Source organism: Nerophis ophidion, linkage group LG02 (genome assembly GCF_033978795.1).
Source record: "Nerophis ophidion isolate RoL-2023_Sa linkage group LG02, RoL_Noph_v1.0, whole genome shotgun sequence".
Classification (NCBI taxonomy): domain Eukaryota; kingdom Metazoa; phylum Chordata; class Actinopteri; order Syngnathiformes; family Syngnathidae; genus Nerophis; species Nerophis ophidion.
In genome coordinates, this window is record NC_084612.1 from 74,982,938 (window position 1) to 75,005,253 (window position 22,316).

The window sequence follows — 22,316 nt, forward strand, 5'->3', positions numbered from 1 at the left end:
TTGACTTCACTTCCTGTCATTTGCAAGAATGTGATTCTATGCGAATAAGAAGACTTCCCACTTCCAGTCAGCACTTCCACTTCCTGTCATTCTTTGCCAATAATCAGCATGGCCGACACTCACCACTTCCACTTGCAAGCGACCTTGACCCCCGGCGTCCTTTGTGTCCACCTTGAAGCTCTGCTCCTGGCCCACCTCCACTCCTGCCAGCCGGGACAAACACTTGTCAACTTCCAGCGGGGTGGAAAGTGAGAGTCACCAGAACAGCAGCTGCCTTACGTCCGTCCAAGTTGTCCACGATGACCTTGTTGAGGTTGAGGGGCGCCGCCACGCCCACATGGAAGGGGCTCCTGGCGATGGGATCGCCTCCGAACGTCACGGCGATGCTCATGGCGCCCTGCAGACGCAACAGGCGGTCAACATTTGAGCCACTTAAAGCTCAGAACAAGCTACAAGCCTCTGTGACGTGACTAATTAGACCAGGTGACCAGGTGTCAACAAGCCGCAGCTCTTTGGCCACTCTGATGTGGCTCAGCTGCACAATCGCCGACCCCCCCGATTGTTACGGGGGGAACACATTTCGGGAGAACATCCTCACAGTAACACAACACAACAAATACCCAGAATCCTTTGCATCCATGACTAATCCTGACTATATTATACACCCCCGCCCGCCTCAACCGACGCACATAAGGGGGGGGAATGATGTGGCAAACTACATAAAATGTTGTGTTGTGTCACAATAAAATGATATGGCAAACTACATAAAATGATGTGGGGGGGCACAATAAAATGATATGGCAAACTACATAAAATGACGTGGGGGGGGGGAACAATAAAATGATATGGCGAACTACATAAAATGACATGGTGGGCCACGATAAAAAAAAATGGCAAACTACATAAATTGTTGTGTTGTGCCACAATAAAATGATATGGAAAATTACAAAAAATGAAGTGGTGGTGGGCCAAAATAAAATATGGCAAACTACAAAAAATGAAGTGGTGGGCCACAATAAACTACATAAAAAATAATATTGGTAGGCCATGATAAAATTCAATTGCAAACTCCCAAAAAATTAGGTGGCAAACTACATAAAATGACGTGGGGGGGGGACAATAAAATGATATGGCGAACTACATAAAATGACATGGTGGGCCACGATAAAAAAAAATGGCAAACTACATAAATTGTTGTGTTGTGCCACAATAAAATGATATGGAAAATTACAAAAAATGAAGTGGTGGTGGGCCAAAATAAAATATGGCAAACTACAAAAAATTAAGTGGTGGGCCACAATAAACTACATAAAAAATAATATTGGTAGGCCATGATAAAATTCAATTGCAAACTCCAAAAAAATTAGGTGGCAAACTACATAAAATGACGTGGTGGGCCACAACAAAATGATGTGGCAAACTACATAAAATGATATGGTGGTCCACTATAAAATGCGGTGGAAAACTACTAAATTACGTGGTGGACCACAATAAAATGACATGGCAAACTACATAAAATGTTGTGTTGTGCCACAATAAAAATGAAATGGCAAACTACATAAAATGACATGGTGGGCCACTATAAAATGCGTGGAAAACTACTAAATTACATGGTGGACCACAATAAAATGACATGGAAAACTACATAAAATGTTGTGTTGTGCCACAATAAAATGAAATGGCAAACTACATAAAATGACATGGTGGGCCACTATAAAATATGGCACACACATCAAATGATGGGGGAGGGGGGCTCACTAATATGATGTGCATGGCCACATTAATATGACTTGAATAGATGTGGCAGGCCAACTTTAAATGAGGTGGTAGTCCACGATAATATGATATGTCAAACTACAAAGAATGATGTGCCCACCACATAAAAACGATATGGCAAAGAATCCATAAATTTATGTGGTGGGCCACAATAAAATGACGTGGAAGGCCAAAATAAAAGATGGCAAAACCACATAAAATGAAGTGGCGGTCCACAATAAAAGTATGTGGTGGGCCAAGAAAAGTATGTGGTGGGCCACGATAAAATGATATGGCAAACTACATACAATTATGTGTTGGGCCAGGATAAAATGATATGGCAAAAAATCCATAAAATTATGTGGTTGGCCACAATAAAATGGTTTGGAAGGCCCAAACAAATGATGGCAAAACCACCTAAAATGATGTGGCGGTCCACAATAAAAGTATGTGGTGGGCCAAGATTGGGAGTTTTGAAAGTATGTGGTGGGCCACAATAAAATGATATGGCAAACTACATAAAATGATGTGGTGGGCCACAATGAAATGAAATGGAAAACTACATAAAATGACATGGTGGGCCACAATAAAATGAAATGGAAAACTACATAAAATGATGTGGTGGGCCACGAAAAATGATATGGCAAATTATATAAAATGATATGGCGGGCCACAATAAAATGAAATGGCAAATCACATAAAATGACATAGGAGTGAGGGCACACTAATATGTGACTGGCCAAAATAATATTAGCTGGCCACATGAATAAACGTGGCCTTTACTTCGACAAATGTGCTCTAGGGTGAGTTTGCCTTTAAGGAACACCCGGAAAAGGCCGCCCCAACTAAAAATGTCCAACTTCCTGTGAGTTTCCGGGCATTCTAGTTTCACCCCACGCCATGTGAACCAAGAGAGTAGGAAGGGGATTCATACTTTCCTCAGTTCACCTGACACATGAAACGTGACAAATTAGGGCGGGGCACTATATTGAATATCTTAAAACGGGTTTAAGGGCAATTGCAACTTTGACCATAGCGTCAGTTACTACATAGAGCGGCACTTTCCGTCATTTTCTGCAGACTGCATTGCAAAATGACGACCCCGCCCTTACTGAACATTCCCAATAGGTCTCATCAACATGTTGTGTTACCGGGGTGAGGGGTGTGTATTTGACGGTCTGAGAGTAGTCGTAGTTGTCGATGATGTCGAAGTCGTTGACGGGCGACGAGAAGGAAACGTCCAGCGGCGCTTTCCCGGCTCCTTTCGTGAGCACCGTGAAGTGAGTGGGGATTCCACTCTCCACGCCTGCCGTGAAGAAAGAGCAGAGAGAGGTGAGGAACATCCCAAGGTGGGAAGGACAGAAGCTTGTGTTACCGGTGGGAGTCAGTCCGGGACCCTCGGCCTTGACCTTGGATGAGTCGTGGGAGGGATCCACTTTGACCAGAAATGGACTCTGAGGAACTTCCTGGGTGGAAACACACAAGTGGACAGGAGACTTGAAAGTAACCTTCAATAAATGTTAGCGTCCAGCGTGTGGAGCAAACAAATGAACACAGAACCTTCTTGAAAAAGCTGACAACAACATCCTGTGTGCTAAGTGCTGTACAAGCTGTACACAGACTACTCTAATGTTGCATTGACCAGTGATAACATGCCGCAATGTGAGGGGTGGTACTAGTCAGTGTGCAGTCTTCACACTGTCTTCACAATTTATCTTACAGCCTTGTTCCATAGGGAATAAAAAAAAATGTTGTCCTCAAAATTCTACACGCAAGTGCTACAGTGTATTCAAAAATAAGACAGTGTATTAAAAAATAAGATTAAAAAAAAAAAAAAAACTAGAACAGCCTAATAGCTAGAACTAACACGCATATGTTAAATAAAAAGGAAAAAAAAAGGCTTTTAAAGCCTTTTTTAAAAGCATTCACAGTCTGTGGTGCCCTCAGGTGGTCAGGGAGCGTTCCACAGACTGGGAGCGGCGGAGCAACAAAGCCCTCCCATTGTTTTCGTAGCTTTGTCCTAGCATGTTGGAGGTTAACCTGTCCGGAGCGGAGGTGCCTTGCGGAGGATTTGTGGGGTGAGCAGTTCTTCGAGGTAGAAGGGGGGCATTTCCATGGAGTCACTGGTGGGTTAGTAGGGAGACTTAAAGAGGAAAAAAGACTTATTTGCTGCCAAAGGTGCATCAACAAAGTTATTAGCAAAGGCTGATTTGTATTTTTTTTAATATAAATTAGCAAAATAAAAACAATTCACAGAGTGAAGTGAATTACATTTATATAGCGCTTTTTCTCAACGTGACTCAAAGCGCTTTACATTGTGAAACCCAATATCTAAGTTAAATTTTTTTTAAAGCAGTGTGGGTGGCACTGGGAGCAGGTGGGTAAAGTGTCTTGCCCAAGGACACAACGGCAGTGACTAGGATGGCAGAAGCGGGGATCGAACCTGCAACCCTCAAGTTGCTGGCACGGCCACTCTACCAACCGAGCTATGCCACCCCAGTAAAGGCCTACTGAAATGAGATGTTCTTATTTAAACGGGGATAGCAGGTCCATTCTATGTGTCATACTTCATAATTTCGCGATATTGCCATATTTTTGCTGAAAGGATTTAGTAGAGAACATCCACGATAAAGTTGGCAACTTTTGGTCGCTAATAAAAAAGCCTTTCCTGTACCGGAAGTAGCAGACGATGTGCGCGTGACGTCACGGGTTGTGGAGCTCCTCACATCCGAACATTGTTTACAATCATGGCCACCAGCAGCTAGAGCGATTCGGACCGAGAAAGCAACGATTTCCCCATTAATTTGAGCGAGGATGAAAGATTTGTGGATGAGGAAAGTGAGAGTGAAAGACTAGAAAAAAAAAGACGAGGGCAGTGGGAGCGATTCAGATGTTATTAGACAGATTTACTAGGATAATTCTGGAAAATCCCTGATCTACTTATTGTGTTACAAGTGTTTTAGTGAGATTATGTGGTCGTACCTGAAAGTTGGAAGGGTTTGGACACGGGTGTGGTGACCGCCAGTGTCTCTGAGGGAAGCCCCGTTTCTCGACGAGGCGAAGCGAAGGCAGCCGGTCGGGCCGGGCTGGCATTTTTATTCCCCCCCCTCCTCCACGGTGGAAGCATCCCACGTTCAGGGCCGGCCGGTAGAAGTAGGAAGCAAGAGTGTCCGCAGCTGCCTCTTTGACAGGTGCACGAGGAATGACGCGCGCTGTCCGCTCAGGTCTACAGTAAGAGCCGACTTATTACCACCATTTTCTCACCGAAACCTTCTGGTTGACATGTGGTAGAGACCATGTTCGCTTGACTGCTCTGTTCCATAGTAAAGCTTCATCTTTCGGGAATGTAAACAAGGAAACACCGGCTGTGTTTGTGTTGCTAAAGGCGGCCGCAATACACCGTTTCCCACCTACATCTTTCTTCTTTGACGTCTCCATTATTAATTGAACAAATTGCAAAAGATTCAGCAACACAGATGTCCAGAATACTGTGGAATTATGAGATTAAAGCAGCCGATTTATAGCTGGGATCGGGCTGGAACAAAATGTCCTCTACAATCTGTCACATCATACGCACACGTCATCATACCGCAACGTTTTCAACAGGATACTTTGCGGGAAATTTAAAATTGCAATTTAGTAAACTAAAGCGGCTGTATTGGCATGTGTTGTAATGTTAATATTTCATCATTGATATATAAACTATCAGACTGTGTGGTCGCTAGTAGTGGCTTTCAGTAGGCCTTTAATTATAGGGAATTGTGTGTAGAATTTTGATCACAAAAGTGGATTTGTTTCATTTTGGAATAATGCTGTAGCATAAAACTGTAGATGGACGTGTAGACTATGGACGTGTAGACTATGGAAGTGTAGACTATGGAAGTGTAGACTATGGAGGTGTAGACTATGGTGGTGTAGACTATGGACGTGTAGACTATGGACGTGTAGACTATGGACGTGTAGACTATGGACGTGTAGACTATGGACGCGTAGACTATGGACGCGTAGACTATGGAAGTGTAGACTATGGAAGTGTAGACTATGGAAGTGTAGACTATGGAAGTGTAGACTATGGAAGTGTAGACTATGGACGTGTAGACTATGGAAGTGTAGACTATGGACGTGTAGACTATGGACGTGTAGACTATGGAAGTGTAGACTATGGACGTGTAGACTATGGACGTGTAGACTATGGAAGTGTAGACTATGGACGTGTAGACTATGGACGTGTAGACTATGGAAGTGTAGACTATGGACGTGTAGACTATGGAGGTGTAGACTATGGAGGTGTAGACTATGGAGGTGTAGACTATGGAGGTGTAGACTATGGATGCGTAGACTATGGACGTGTAGACTATGGAAGCGTAGACTATGGACGTGTAGACTATGGACGTGTAGACTATGGACGTGTAGACTATGGAAGTGTAGACTATGGAAGTGTAGACTATGGAGGTGTAGACTATGGAGGTGTAGACTATGGAGGTGTAGACTATGGAGGTGTAGACTATGGACGTGTAGACTATGGAGGTGTAGACTATGGATGCGTAGACTATGGACGTGTAGACTATGGAAGCGTAGACTATGGACGTGTAGACTATGGACGTGTAGACTATGGAGGTGTAGACTATGGAAGTGTAGACTATGGAAGTGTAGACTATGGATGCGTAGACTATGGACGTGTAGACTATGGACGTGTAGACTATGGAAGTGTAGACTATGGACGCGTAGACTATGGAGGTGTAGACTATGGAAGTGTAGACTATGGAAGTGTAGACTATGGACGCGTAGACTATGGAGGTGTAGACTATGGAAGTGTAGACTATGGAAGTGTAGACTATGGATGCGTAGACTATGGACGTGTAGACTATGGAGGTGTAGACTATGGAAGTGTAGACTATGGATGCGTAGACTATGGACGTGTAGACTATGGAGGTGTAGACTATGGAAGTGTAGACTATGGATGCGTAGACTATGGATGCGTAGACTATGGACGTGTAGACTATGGAGGTGTAGACTATGGAAGTGTAGACTATGGAAGTGTAGACTATGGATGCGTAGACTATGGACGTGTAGACTATGGAGGTGTAGACTATGGAAGTGTAGACTATGGATGCGTAGACTATGGACGTGTAGACTATGGAGGTGTAGACTATGGAAGTGTAGACTATGGAAGTGTAGACTATGGATGCGTAGACTATGGACGTGTAGACTATGGAGGTGTAGACTATGGAAGTGTAGACTATGGATGCGTAGACTATGGACGTGTAGACTATGGAGGTGTAGACTATGGAAGTGTAGACTATGGATGCGTAGACTATGGACGTGTAGACTATGGAGGTGTAGACTATGGAAGTGTAGACTATGGAAGTGTAGACTATGGATGCGTAGACTATGGACGTGTAGACTATGGAGGTGTAGACTATGGAAGTGTAGACTATGGATGCGTAGACTATGGACGTGTAGACTATGGAAGCGTAGACTATGGACGTGTAGACTATGGAGGTGTAGACTATGGATGCGTAGACTATGGACGTGTAGACTATGGAGGTGTAGACTATGGAAGTGTAGACTATGGAAGTGTAGACTATGGATGCGTAGACTATGGACGTGTAGACTATGGAGGTGTAGACTATGGAAGTGTGGACTATGGAAGTGTAGACTATGGATGCGTAGACTATGGACGTGTAGACTATGGAAGCGTAGACTATGGACGTGTAGACTATGGACGTGTAGACTATGGAAGTGTAGACTATGGACGCGTAGACTATGGAAGTGTAGACTATGGACGTGTAGACTATGGAGGTGTAGACTATGGAAGTGTAGACTATGGATGCGTAGACTATGGACGTGTAGACTATGGAGGTGTAGACTATGGAAGTGTAGACTATGGATGCGTAGACTATGGACGTGTAGACTATGGAGGTGTAGACTATGGAAGTGTAGACTATGGAAGTGTAGACTATGGATGCGTAGACTATGGACGTGTAGACTATGGAGGTGTAGACTATGGAAGTGTAGACTATGGATGCGTAGACTATGGACGTGTAGACTATGGAAGCGTAGACTATGGACGTGTAGACTATGGAGGTGTAGACTATGGATGCGTAGACTATGGACGTGTAGACTATGGAGGTGTAGACTATGGAAGTGTAGACTATGGAAGTGTAGACTATGGATGCGTAGACTATGGACGTGTAGACTATGGAGGTGTAGACTATGGAAGTGTAGACTATGGAAGTGTAGACTATGGATGCGTAGACTATGGACGTGTAGACTATGGAAGCGTAGACTATGGACGTGTAGACTATGGACGTGTAGACTATGGAAGTGTAGACTATGGACGCGTAGACTATGGAAGTGTAGACTATGGACGCGTAGACTATGGAAGTGTAGACTATGGACGTGTAGACTATGGAAGTGTAGACTGGACGTGTAGACTATGGACGTGTAGACTATGGAAGTGTAGACTATGGAAGTGTAGACTATGGACGTGTAGACTATGGAAGTGTAGACTGGACGTGTAGACTATGGATGTGTAGACTATGGAAGTGTAGACTATGGAAGTGTAGACTATGGTGGTGTAGACTATGGTGGTGTAGACTATGGCGGTGTAGACTATGGTGCGGTGTAGAAGTGTGTTGCCAGAACCTTGTCGGTGAAGAGGACTTTAATGGTGAGTTTCCCGGCAGCAGGTGGGATGTACTTGACAGTGAAGGTGTCGTTGGCGTTGGGAATGATGTCAAAATCCACATCCGCCTCTCTGTCGCCCACCATGTTGGCGTCACACTTGATGCCCACGCTGACGTCACCTGAGCACCAGAACAACTTTCACATTTTCCTGTTCTCTACAACCTGGAGGTGGGACTTCATTTCATTAGAAAATCATTAGAGGTTGTTGGATTTTCATGTAAATATGTCTTTATTTCTTTTTGGGGGATTTCACTTGTAGTCTCGGGACTACAGGTGAAAAATGGCATACTTCCTATCCCCTCCTGCACCAAAGGTTAGAAATATGTTAGATCCACAATGGACTGGACTCTCACTATTATGTTGGATCCACTATGGACTGGACTCTCACTATTATGTTAGATCCACTATGGACTGGACTCTCACTATTATGTTGGATCCACTATGGACTGGACTCTCACTATTATGTTGGATCCACTATGGACTGGACTCTCACTATTATGTTGGATCCACTATGGACTGGACTCTCACTATTATGTTAGATCCACTATGGACTGTACTCTCACTATTATTTAGATCCACTATGGACTGGACTCTCACTATTATGTTGGATCCACTATGGACTGGACTCTCACTATTATGTTAGATCCACTATGGACTGGACTCACACTATTGTGTTAGATCCACTATGGACTGTACTCTCACTATTATGTTGGATTCACTATGGACTGGACTCTCACTATTATGTTAGATCCACTATGGACTGGACTCACACTATTGTGTTAGATCCACTATGGACTGGACTCTCACTATTATGTTGGATCCACTATGGACTGGACTCTCACTATTATGTTAGATCCACTATGGACTGGACTCTCACACTATTATGTTAGATCCACTATGGACTGGACTCTCTCACTATTATGTTAGATCCACTATGGACTGGACTCTCACTATTATGTTAGATCCACTATGGACTGGACTCTCACTATTATGTTAGATCCACTATGGACTGGACTCACACTATTATGTTAGATCCACTATGGACTGGACTCACACTATTATGTTAGATCTACTATGGACTGGACTCTCTCACTATTATGTTAGATCCACTATGGACTGGACTCTCACTATTATGTTAGATCCACTATGGACTGGACTCTCACTATTATGTTAGATCCACTATGGACTGGACTCACACTATTATGTTAGATCCACTATGGACTGGACTCACACTATTATGTTAGATCTACTATGGACTGGACTCTCACTATTATGTTAGATCCACTATGGACTGGACTCACACTATTATGTTAGATCCACTATGGACTGGACTCTCACTATTATGTTAGATCCACTATGGACTGGACTCTCACTATTATGTTGGATCCACTATGGACTGGACTCACACTATTATGTTAGATCCACTATGGACTGGACTCACACTATTATGTTAGATCCACTATGGACTGGACTCTCACTATTATGTTAGATCCACTATGGACTGGACTCACACTATTATGTTAGATCCACTATGGACTGGACTCACACTATTATGTTAGATCCACTATGGACTGGACTCTCACTATTATGTTAGATCCACTATGGACTGGACTCACACTATTATGTTAGATCTACTATGGACTGGACTCTCATTATTATGTTAGATCCACTATGGACTGGACTCACTATTATGTTAGATCCACTATGGACTGGACTCACACTATTGTGTTAGATATACTATGGACTAGACTCTCATTATTATGTTAGATCCACTATGGACTGGGCTCTCACTATTATGTCAGAACCACTATGGACTGGACTCTCACTATTATGTTAGATCCACTATGGACTGGTCTCTCACTATTATGTTAGATCCACTATGGACTGGACTCTTACACTATTAACTCGATCCACTCAATGTCCATTGCACCGGTCGCACATCTGCAGTCCCCTCCAAGGTTTCTCATTGTCATCCCATTGGGTTGAGTTTTTCCTTGCCCTGATGTGGGATCTGAGCCTATGATGTCATTGTGGCTTGTGCAGCCCTTTGAGACACTCGTGATTTAGGGCTACATGAGTAAACATTAATTGATTGATTGATTGATTGATTGATAGTGGTGTACAACGGCCATCTTGGCCTGGTCGACCACCACTGGTTTTCAATTGCGAGAAGAAGTCACATGACGGAGTACAAGGCATTAGGCAAAAACAGCCGATACAAATCATTAAATCCAGATATATGGACTCTTTTTAGCTTCTAAAATGGTGAAGGAAGCATAGAAAACAAGACAAGATGCAAGGTTACCATCTCCAGCTCCTGAGCAGTCCACTGTGAAGTGTGTGGGCTCATTGGCTTTGAGGCCCGTGGTCTCCACGCCGGGGCCCGACACCTTGACCAGGCTGGGGTGGCTGCCTTTGCCGACGTTGACCTGCAACCACAAGCAGCGCAGCTCTTTAATCCCCATTGACCATTGCACTTGGATCGTGTGCATGCGTGCCCCCTCCCCACATCACACACCTTGAAGTTCTCTGGGTGAAAATACTCAAATGTAAACATGGAGACGAGACCAAAGTAAAAACAAAACACACTTTAAGTAATGTCAGATTTTATTTGGAAGCATGTTTTGGAAATGTACAATGGCTTTCAAAACAAACTTACATCAAATCCTTTAGGAGTTACTTTTGCTGAATGACGACCAACAAAATAAATCTTCACAACCTTTAAAGTCACAAAGTAATCACAAAAAAATGTATTGTACTATGGCTTTCAAAATAAACACATCAAATATAGTACATCATTAACAAAATAAATCTTCACAACCATTTATATCCCAATTTAGTCACAAAAAAAAGTTGAAATGTATTATTTGTATTATACTATGGATTTCAAAATAAAATTGCATCAAATTCAGTACTTAATTAACAAAATAAATATTCACAGCCATTAGAGTCATAATGTAGTTACAAAAAAAGTTGAAATGTTTTATTTGTAGTATGGCTTTCAAAATAAACGTACGTCAAATTCAGTAATTACCAAAATAAATCTTCACAACTATTAAAGTCAAAAAGTAGTCACCAAAAAAAAGTTGAAATGTTTCAAAAATGGCTTTCAAAATAAACTTACGTCAAATTCAGTAATTACCAAAATAAATCTTCACAACTATTAAGTCAAAAAGTAGTCATCACAAAAAAAGTTGAAATGTTTCAAAAATGGCTTTCAAAATAAACTTACGTCAAAGTCAGTACAGTTGATTAGGAGTTACTTTTGCTAACAATTAACAAAATAAATCATTTACAACTATTAAAGTCACAAAGTAATCACAAAAACAAAGTTGAAATGCTTTATTTGTACTATGGCTTTCAAAATAAAATTAGGTCAAAATCAGTACAGTTGATTAAGTTACTTTATACAAAATAAATCTTCACAGCCATTAGAGTCAATGTAATCACAAAAAAAGGCGAAATGTTTTTTTTGTAGTATGGCTTTCAAAATAAACTTGTCAAATTCATTAATTAACAAAGTAAATCTTCGAAGCCATTAAAGTCATAATGTAATCACACACACAAAAAATAATTATTTGCCGTATAGATTTCAAAATAAACTTGAGTCAAATTCAGTACTTAACAAAATAAATCTTCACAGCCATATATTATATATATGTATATATATATATGTATACATAAATTAAATTCACAATGTAATTACAAAACAAAAAGAAATATTACGTCAAAATAAAATTACGTCAAATTCAGTATTTAATTAACAAAATAAATCTTCACAGCCATTAGAGTCACAATCTAATCACATAAAAAGTTGAAATGTTTTAACCGGTGCCAAGCTGACACATAAGCTCGTGTCTTTCATCAATTATTTTAAATATCAAGCCCAGAAAGAAAAAAATATCTTCACTCTCACAAAATAAGAAAATGAACAAACGGATATTCAAAATTAAATCAAAAAGGTGCTAGACTTACACCCAACATGCAAACTACAATCAGCAAGATGCAGTGGGCTCCATCAAAGAGTCACTTAAATACTCACAGTGTTACTGTTCGAACAGTGTAATAATGTTAGTGGCCAAAAATATTAAATATACTGTTAAATAAAACGTCTACCTTGTTTTTTTATGAATTCTTAGGCCTACTACGCTGCTGCAATTGACGCCCATTATGGTGGTACTTGGTGAGCAGGTGTTTTCTGAGGTGGTACTTGGGGACAAAAAAGTTGGGGAACCACCGGTGGAGCAGACAAAAAGTTACAAACCCCGTTTCCATATGAGTTGGGAAATTGTGTTAGATGTAAATATAAACAGAATACAATGATTTGCAAATCCTTTTCAACCCATATTCAGTTGAATATGCTACAAAGACAACATGATGTTCAAATGTGTGCAAATAATCATTAACTTTAGAATTTGATGCCAGCAACATGTGACAAAGCAGTTGGGAAAGGTGGCAATAAATACTGATAAAGTTGAGGAATGCTCATCAAACACTTATATGGAACATCCCACAGGTGTGCAGGCTAATTGGGAACAGGTGGGTACCATGATTGGGTATAAAAACAGCTTCCCAAAAATGCTCAGTCTTTCACAAGAAAGGATGGGGCGAGGTACACCCCTTTGTCCACAACTGCGTGAGCAAATAGTCAAACAGTTTAAGAACAATCTTTCTCAAAGTGCAATTGCAAGAAATTTAGGGATTTCAACATCTACGCTCCATAATATCATCAAAAGGTTCAGAGAATCTGGAGAAATCTCTCCACGTAAGCAGCATGGCCGGAAACCAACATGGAATGACTGTGACCTTCCATCCCTCAGACACTATCAAAAACCGACATCAATCTCTAAAGGATATCACCACATGCACGCAGGAAAATCTGTAAGTGCAAGTTAAAGGGGAACATTATCAGCAGACCTATGTAAGCGTCAATATATACCTTGATGGTGCAGAAAAAAGACCATATATATACTTTTTAACCGATTTCCGAACTCTAAATGGGTGAATTTTGGCGAATTAAACGCCTTTCTGTTTATCGCTCTGGAGGCGATGACGTCAGCATGTGACGTCGCCGAGGTAACACACCCACCATTTTCATTTTCAACACATTACAAACACCGGGTCTCAGCTCTGTTATTTTCCGTTTTTTCGACTATTTTTTGGAACCTTGGAGACATCATGCCTCGTCGGTGTGTTGTCGGAGGGTGTAACAACACTAACAGGGAGGGATTCAAGTTGCACCACTGGCCCCAAGATACCAAAGTGTCTGCCGCCAGACCCCCATTGAATGTACCAGAGTGTCTCCACATTTGACCCGCGATGCTAAGACAGACATGGCACAGAGATGTATGGATAACCTGCAGATGCATTTGCAACGATAAACTCACATAAATCACAAAGGTAAGTTTTGTCGATGTTGACTGCCAGCTAATCAGACATATTTGGTCGCGGCGTGATTGCCAGCTAATCGATGCTATCATGCTACGCTAATCGACGCTAACATGCTATGTACCGGCGGTGCTAAAGCAGACATGGCACAGAGATGTATCGATAACCTGCAGATGCATTTGCAACGATAAAGTCACAGTAATCACAAAGGTGAGTTTTGTTGATGTTGACTGCCAGCTAATCGATGCTAACATGCTCCGCTAATCGATGCTAACATGCTATTTTCCGGCGGTGCTAAAGCAGACATGGCACAGAGATGTATGGATAACCTGTAGATGCATTTGCAACTATATTACGTTTCCTTCCACCCACATTTAATGCGAAACAAACACTTACCAATCGACGGATTTAAGTTGCTCCAGTGTCAAAAGATGCGAAAGTCCTGATCGTTTGGTCCGCACATTTTACCGGCGATGCTAACGCAGCTATTTGGCCATGCTATGGCTATGAATAGCATCAATAGCTATTCGCTCAATAGCTTCAGTTTCTTCTTCAATACTTTCATACTCCAACCATCCGTTTCAATACATGCGTAATCTGTTGAATCGCTTAAGTCGCTGAAATCCGAGTCAGAATTCGAGCTAATGTCGCTATATCTTGCTGTGCTATTCGCCATTGTTTGTTTACATTGGCAGCACTGTGTGACGTCACAGGGAAATGGATAGAGGCATCGCGAATAGCGAAAATCAAGCACTTTAAAGCTTTTTTTAGGGATATTCGGAGACCGGTAAAATTTTGAAAAAAAACTTCAAAAAATACAACAAGCCACTGGGAACTGATTTTTATTGTTTTTAACCCTTTTGAAATTGTGATAATGTTCCCCTTTAAAGTTCTACTATGCAAATCGAAAGCCATCTATCAACAACATCCAGAAACGCTGCTGGCTTCTCCGGGCCCGGAAAAAAAAGCGGTAGAGAAGCTGCACCTTGTCTTGTTGTCATGACGACATGTCGGGCTTATCGCTGGTAACAAGCTGGTGTAAAAAAAAAAAAGGTGTAATCTTCCTCAACTCACCCTGGCGACGGCGTCTGCTTTCTTGCTCCGGCTCAGAGCTTTTCTGAACTTCTGCATGGCGGAGCCGAGGGACAACTTGAGGGCCGACAAAAGTGTTGCACGCAAAGACGTCCTTCTGGTCTCATTGAGGCGTCTTCGCTTCCTCTTCCTGCTCGGTTAATGATTTGCTCGCACACTTAAGGCGTGGACGAGGTTATCTGCGTCTTTACGAGAAGCCGTCCTCGGTCTGCTTCTACATTTGGGTCACACTGAGGATGTGTCGCCTCTGCTCAACTTGGGCATGTCATGATCTGTGCCCCGGACCGTTTTGTCATTTTCTGTTATGTTAGGGACGGACACTCTAACCACTGAGCAGGTACTTGAAGGTCTTTGGGGTCAATTCGGCAATAATTGCTCTTCATAATCTACTCTCCATTTAGTTTCTCTCTATTCATCTTTAGTTCCTATTCTACTGTAGCTGCCTATCTAGTCACCTGTAACGACAGGTGAGTGGCATTGATTGGTTTAAGAGGGTTCGTGTACGGGGGACAAGTATGCTAACTATCTTAACTTCTGTGTCATTGTGTTTAAAAGTTTTGATGGAGTTCAGTCCAAAAAAAATGAAAATGTAACACAAAAGGAACAGAGTGCGTATAGAATGCAACACAAAAGCAACAAAAATATTTGTTGGTATAAACTGAGAGTGAGTATAGAATGCAACACAAAAGCAACAAAATATATGTTGGTATTAACTCAGAGTGAATATAGAATGCAACAAAAAAACAACAAAAGTATTTGTTGGTATAAACTCAGAGTGAGTGTAACAAAAATATTTGTTGGTATAAACTCAGTGAGTATAGAATGCAACAAAAATATTTGTTGGTATAAATTCAGAGTGAGTATAGAATGCAACACAAAAGCAACAAAAGTATTTGTTGGTATAAACTCAAAGTGAGTGTAACAAAAATATTTGTTGGTATAAACTCAGAGTGAGTATAGAATGCAACACAAAAGAAACAAAAGTATTTGTTGGTATAAACTCAGAGTATAGAATGCAACAAAAATATTTGTTGGTATAAACTTATAGAATGCAACACAAAAGCAACAAAAGTATTTGTTGGTATAAACTCAGAGTGAGTGTAACAAAAATATTTGTTGGTATAAACAGAGTGAATATAGAATGCAACAAAAATATTTGTTGGTATAAACTCAGTGAGTATAGAATGCAACACAAAAGCAACAAAGTATTTTTTGGTATGAACTCAGAGTGAGTGTAGAATGCAACACAAAAGCAACAAAAGTATTTGTTGGTATAAACTCAGAGTGAGTATAGAATGCAACACAAAAGCAACAAAAATATTTGTTGGTATAAACTCAGAGTGAGTATAGAATGCAACACAAAAATAACAAAATTATTTGTTGGTACGAACTCAGAGTGAGTATAGAATGCAACAAAAATATTTGTTGGTATAAATTCAGAGTATAGAATGCAACACAAAAGCAACAAAAGTATCTGTTGGTATAAACTCAGAGTGAGTATAGAATGCAATACAAAAGCAACAGAAATATTTGTTGGTATAAACTCAGAGTATAGAATGCAACAAAAATATTTTTGGGTATAAACTCAGAGTGAGTATAGAATGCAACACAAAAGCAACAAAAATATTTGTTGGTATAAACTGAGAGTGAGTATAGAATGCAACACAAAAGCAACAAAATATATGTTGGCATTAACTCAGAGTGAATATAGAATGCAACAAAAATATTTGTTGGTATAAACTCAGAGTGAGTATAGAATGCAACAAAAATATTTGTTGGTATAAATTCAGAGTGAGTATAGAATGCAACACAAAAGCAACAAAATATATGTTGGTATTAACTCAGAGTGAATATAGAATGCAACAAGAATATTTGTTGGTATAAATTCAGAGTATTGAATGCAAATAACAGATGATCAAGGCAAGCTAACTAAATACGAATAGTGATGGTTTTCAATCTGATTGATAGATAAAGATAATGAGATAAAGATAATGAGATAAAGATAACGAGATAAAGATAACAAGATGGCCACTAACAGCTGCGCCTCTCCTCACTGGTATAAATGATAATGAGAGCTTTCTTAGCTTTGCCGCTCTTGATGGTTTCCTGCGGCCCCACAGCCTGGGTGCTTTGAGGCTGCGGAGCAACGAGGCGCTCACCATCATCATCATCATCACCATCACCATCATCATCATCATCACCATCACCATCACCATCACCATCACCATCCCCGTGGCGTCCCGCTGAGGCCGTGCTTACCCTGAAGGGGCTGTTGGGGATGCTGATTCCTCCCCAGGCCACGGCCAGCGTGTGCTTGAGTGCCGAGGTGGGCGTGTAAGAGCAGGAGTAGAGACCCTCGCCCTTGCTGCGCACCTTCACCTCCACAGGGAGGCCCTCCGCGTCCTAGGGACAGCAAGTGGAAGTGACATCTGTTAAGACTCTGGCGTCTCCCCCTGCTTTCATTTATACTTCTTCCTTGGTGGGCGGCGACAAACTTGTAATTCTCTTCCAAAATGCTAGGGGGCAGTGTTTCCAGAAGGAGCCACTGCAGGCGAGACACATTGTCTATTTCCTTCCTGTGAAGGGTGACTACTGTATATACAGCACGCCTGTTCAACTGCCGGCTCACCTAACTTCTCATCTGGACCACAAACATCTCCCAAATAGGTTTTTAGTTCCGCACACCTGTTTTTAGTTCCCCGTACCTGTGTTTTTAGTTCCGCGTACGTGCGTTTTAGTTCTGTGTACGTGAGTTTTAGTTCCGCGTACGTGCGTTTTACTTCCGCGTACGTGCGTTTTACTTCCGCGTACGTGCGTTTTAGTTCCGCGTACGTGCGTTTTAGTTCCGCGTACCTGTGTTTTTAGTTCCGCGTACGTGCGTTTTAGTTCCGCGAAAGTGCGTTTTAGTTCCGCGAAAGTGCGTTTTAGTTCCGCGTACGTGCGTTTTAGTTCCACGTACCTGTGTTCTTAGGTCCGCGTACCTGTGTTTTTAGTTCCACGTACCTGTGTTTTTAGTTCCGAGTAAATGTGTTTTTAATTCCGCGTACCTGTGTTTTTAGTTCCGCGTATGTGTGTTTTTAGTTCCGCGTATCTGTGTTTTTAGTTCCGCGTACGTGCGTTTTAGTTCCGCGTACGTGCGTTTTTAGTTCCGCGTACGTGCGTTTTAGTTCCGCGAAAGTGCGTTTTAGTTCCGCGTACGTGCGTTTTAGTTCCGCGTACGTGCGTTTTAGTTCCGCGTACCTGTGTTCTTAGGTCCGCGTACCTGTGTTTTTAGTTCCGCGTACCTGTGTTTTTAGTTCCGAGTAAATGTGTTTTTAATTCCGCGTACCTGTGTTTTTAGTTCCGCGTATGTGTGTTTTTAGTTCCGCGTATCTGTGTTTTTAGTTCCGCGTACGTGCGTTTTAGTTCCGCGTACCTGTGTTTTTAGTTCCGCGTACGTGCGTTTTAGTTCCGCGAAAGTGCGTTTTAGTTCCGCGTATGTGCGTTTTAGTTCCGCGTACGTGCGTTTTAGTTCCGCGTACCTGTGTTCTTAGGTCCGCGTACCTGTGTTTTTGGTTCCGCGTACCTGTGTTTTTAGTTCCGAGTAAATGTGTTTTTAATTCCGCGTACCTGTGTTTTTAGTTCCGCGTATGTGTGTTTTTAGTTCCGCGTATCTGTGTTTTTAGTTCCGCGTACGTGCGTTTTAGGTCCGCGTACGTGCGTTTTAGTTACGCGTACCTGTGTTTTAGTTACGCGTACCTGTGTTTTAGTTTCCCATACCTGTGTTTTTAGTTCCGCGTACGTGTGCGTTTTAGTTCCGCGTACCTGTGCGGTTTTAGTCCCGCGTACGTGTGCGTTTTAGTTCAGCGTACATGTACGTTTTAGTTCTGCGTACGTGTGTTTTTAGTTCCACGTACGTGCGTTTTAGTTCCGCATATGTGTGCGTTTTAGTTCCGCGTACTTGAGCGTTTTAGTTTCTCGTACCTGTGTTTTTAGTTCCACGTACCTGTGTTTTTAGGTCCGCATACCTGTGTTTTTAGTTCCGCGTGCCTGTTTTTAGGTCCGCATACCTGTGTTTTTAGTTCCGCGTGCCTGTTTTTAGTTCTGCGTACCTGTGTTTTTAGTTCCGCGTACCTGTGTTTTTAGTTCCGCGTGCCTGTGTTTTTAGTTCCGCGTGCCTGTGTTTTTAGTTCCGCGTACCTGTGTTTTTAGTTCCGCGTACCTGTGTTTTTAGTTCCACGTAAATGTGTTTTTTGTTCCCCGTACATGTGTTTTTAGGTCCGCGTACGTGTTTTTAGTTCCATGTATGTGTGCATTTTAGTTCCACGTATGTGTGCATTTTAGTTCCACGTACGTGTGCATTTTTGTTCCGCGTACGTGTGGGTTTTACTTCCGCGTACGTGTGGGTTTTACTTCCACGTACTTGTGCGTTTTAGTTCCGCGTACCTGTGTTTTTAGTTCCGCGTACCTGTGTTTTTAGTTCCGCGTACCTGTGTTTTTAGTTCCGCGTACCTGTGTTTTTAGTTCCGCGTACCTGTGTTTTTAGTTCCGCGTACCTGTGTTTTTAGTTCCGCGTACCTGTGTTTTCAGTTCCACGTAAATTTGTTTTTCGTTCCCCGTACATGTGTTTTTAGGTCCGCGTACGTGTTTTCAGTTCCATGTATGTGTGCATTTTAGTTCGCGTACATGTGGGTTTTACTTCTGCGTATGCGAAAGTAAAACGCGTATGCGTTTTTTTTAGTTTTTAATTCCGCGTACATGTTCCGGACATGTGCGTTTTAATTCCTCGGACGTGTGCGTTTTTGTGTCATTTCTACATTTGTAGTTTGTTGTGTGAAAAGATTTTCCTTTTATTTTCTATTAAAAGACCCCGAAAAAATGATTGACTTCACTATTTCAATGACTTATTTGTCTTTGACTTGCTCTTCTTCCCCGGTAGTTTATATTTACACTGTATTATATATATTTACACTGTATTATATATATTTACACTGTATTATATATATTTACACTGTACTATATATATTTACACTGTATTATATATATTTACACTGTATTATTTATATTTACACTGTACTATATATATTTACACTGTACTATATATATTTACACTGTACTATATATATTTACACTGTATTATTTAAGTATATGAGTTCATATTTCTTAAAAAACAGTTCATGTAGAGTTGATGTTTTTCAAGTTCCCAGAACAACTGAAGTCCCGTTGAGAACTCTGAAGACCTCACCTGTGACATAATCTTCAGAGGTCCGTTCCCAGCATCCTTAGCGCTGATAGTGAACTCCGTGGCTTCATTGACCAAACAGCCGCTCTTCTCAAGTCCGGGTCCGAAGGCATGGACCTGTGGAGGGACGTACTGAGTTCAGTTGTCAGTGGGAGGAGCTTGTGGGGGGGCGGGGCCAGCCCTCACTCACCTTGCTGGGGTCATTGTTGTGGCGGTCAGGCAGGATGTAGGCCATGAAGGGACTGTGTTCGATGTCCTCGTCGTCGCAGGTGACATGGACGGCGTACTCTCCGGGCTCCGTGGGCCAGTACTGGACGTCACACGAGCCATCGTTCTGGTCCTCGCACTCGATCTTGGCCTGCGACGGACCCTCGATGGCGAAACCTGAGGACACGGCGGTTGAGGCGAGCCGGCGGGCGGGAGGACGATGACGTCACCGCAGACTCACTCACCGAGCACGCCCACGTCGCTGCCGACGGACTCCACCACGAAGATGGCGGGTTTGCTCACGACCCCTCCTTCTAGACCCGGACCCCAGGCCCTGATCTGCTGAGAACCCGCCTCCGGACCCACGACCACCTCGAAGGGACTGAGGAGGGACAACAATGAGGCTTTAATAACACCACCATGACACTTTAATAACACCACCATGACACTTGAGGGATTCCAAAAGTACTTATTGACAAGTCCACATGTTTACATCTTCAAATGTGTCTTCTTTTCCCAGCATGCAATGTTTAATTACACGCATGACAGAATGACACACACATATATATATATATATATATACATATACATATATATATATACATATACATATACATATATATATATACATTATATATATATATATATATATATATATATATATATATATATATATTATATATATATATATATATATATATATATACATATATATATATATACACACGGACACACACACACACATATATATACACCAGACCCCAGATATACACACATCACAACAAATACCCAGAACCCCTTGCAGCACTAACTCTTTCGGGACCCTACCATATACAACCCAGTGGGACGTCGATGAGAATGACAATGAGAAAACCTTGGAGAGGACCGCAAATGTGGTAACCGATGTCGAGTGGATCTAACATAATAGTGTGAGAGTCCAGTCCATAGTGGATCTAACATAATAGTGAGAGTCCAGTCCATAGTGGATCTAACATAAAAGTGTGAGAGTCCAGTCCATAGTGGATCTAGCATAATAGTGAGAGTCCAGTCCATAGTGGATCTAACATAATAGTGTGAGTCCAGTCCATAGTGGATCTAACATAATAGTGTGAGAGTCCAGTCCATAGTGGATATAACATAATAGTGAGAGTCCAGTCCATAGTGGATCTAACATAATAGTGAGAGTCCAGTCCATGGTGGATCTAACATAATAGTGAGAGTCCAGTCCATAGTGGATCTAACATAATAATGTGAGAGTCCAGTCCATAGTGGATCTAACATAATAGTGTGAGAGTCCAGTCAATAGTGGATCTAACATAATAGTGTGAGAGTCCAGTCCATAGTGGATCTAACATAATAGTGAGAGTCCAGTCCATAGTGGATCTAACATAATAGTGTGAGAGTCCAGTCCATAGTGGATCTAACATAATAGTGTGAGAGTCCAGTCCATAGTGGATCTAACATAATAGTGAGAGTCCAGTCCATAGTGGATCTAACATAATAGTGAGAGTCCAGTCCATAGTGGATCTAACATAATAGTGAGAGTCCAGTCCATAGTGGATCTAAAATAATAGTGAGAGTCCAGTCTTAGTGGATCTAACATAATAGTGTGAGAGTCCAGTCCATAGTGGATTTAACATAATGGTGAGAGTCCAGTCAATAGTGGATCTAACATAATAGTAAGAGAGTCCAGTCAATAGTGGATCTGACATAATAGTGAGAGTCCAGTCCATAGTGGATTTAACATAATAGTGAGAGTCCAGTCCATAGTGGATCTAACATAATAGCGAGAGTCCAGTCCATAGTGGATTTAACATAATAGTGATAGTCCAGTCCATAGTGGATCTAACATAATAGTGAGAGTCCAGTCCATAGTGGATTTAACATAATAGTGAGAATCCAGTCCATAGTGGATCTAACATAATAGTGAAAGTCCAGTCCATAGTGGATCTAACATAATAGT

The 22,316-nt window shown here is 41.7% G+C and overlaps 1 protein-coding gene across 2 annotated transcripts in view; it reads right to left on the reverse strand.

Annotated features, from left to right (window-relative positions):
- LOC133545408 (filamin-B-like) overlaps positions 1-22,316 on the reverse strand; it is a 99,945-nt gene that overhangs the window by 36,291 nt on the left and 41,338 nt on the right. For both annotated transcript variants that reach the window (XM_061890979.1, XM_061890970.1), the window contains exons 12-21: positions 20,599-20,735; positions 20,337-20,530; positions 20,150-20,263; positions 17,185-17,328; positions 10,751-10,874; positions 8,404-8,564; positions 3,131-3,221; positions 2,907-3,061; positions 280-397; positions 124-203 (exon numbers count right to left, since the gene is read on the reverse strand). In XM_061890979.1, coding sequence (XP_061746963.1) covers positions 124-203; positions 280-397; positions 2,907-3,061; positions 3,131-3,221; positions 8,404-8,564; positions 10,751-10,874; positions 17,185-17,328; positions 20,150-20,263; positions 20,337-20,530; positions 20,599-20,735 — 1,318 coding nt within the window. The remainder of the gene's footprint in view (positions 1-123; positions 204-279; positions 398-2,906; positions 3,062-3,130; positions 3,222-8,403; positions 8,565-10,750; positions 10,875-17,184; positions 17,329-20,149; positions 20,264-20,336; positions 20,531-20,598; positions 20,736-22,316) is intronic.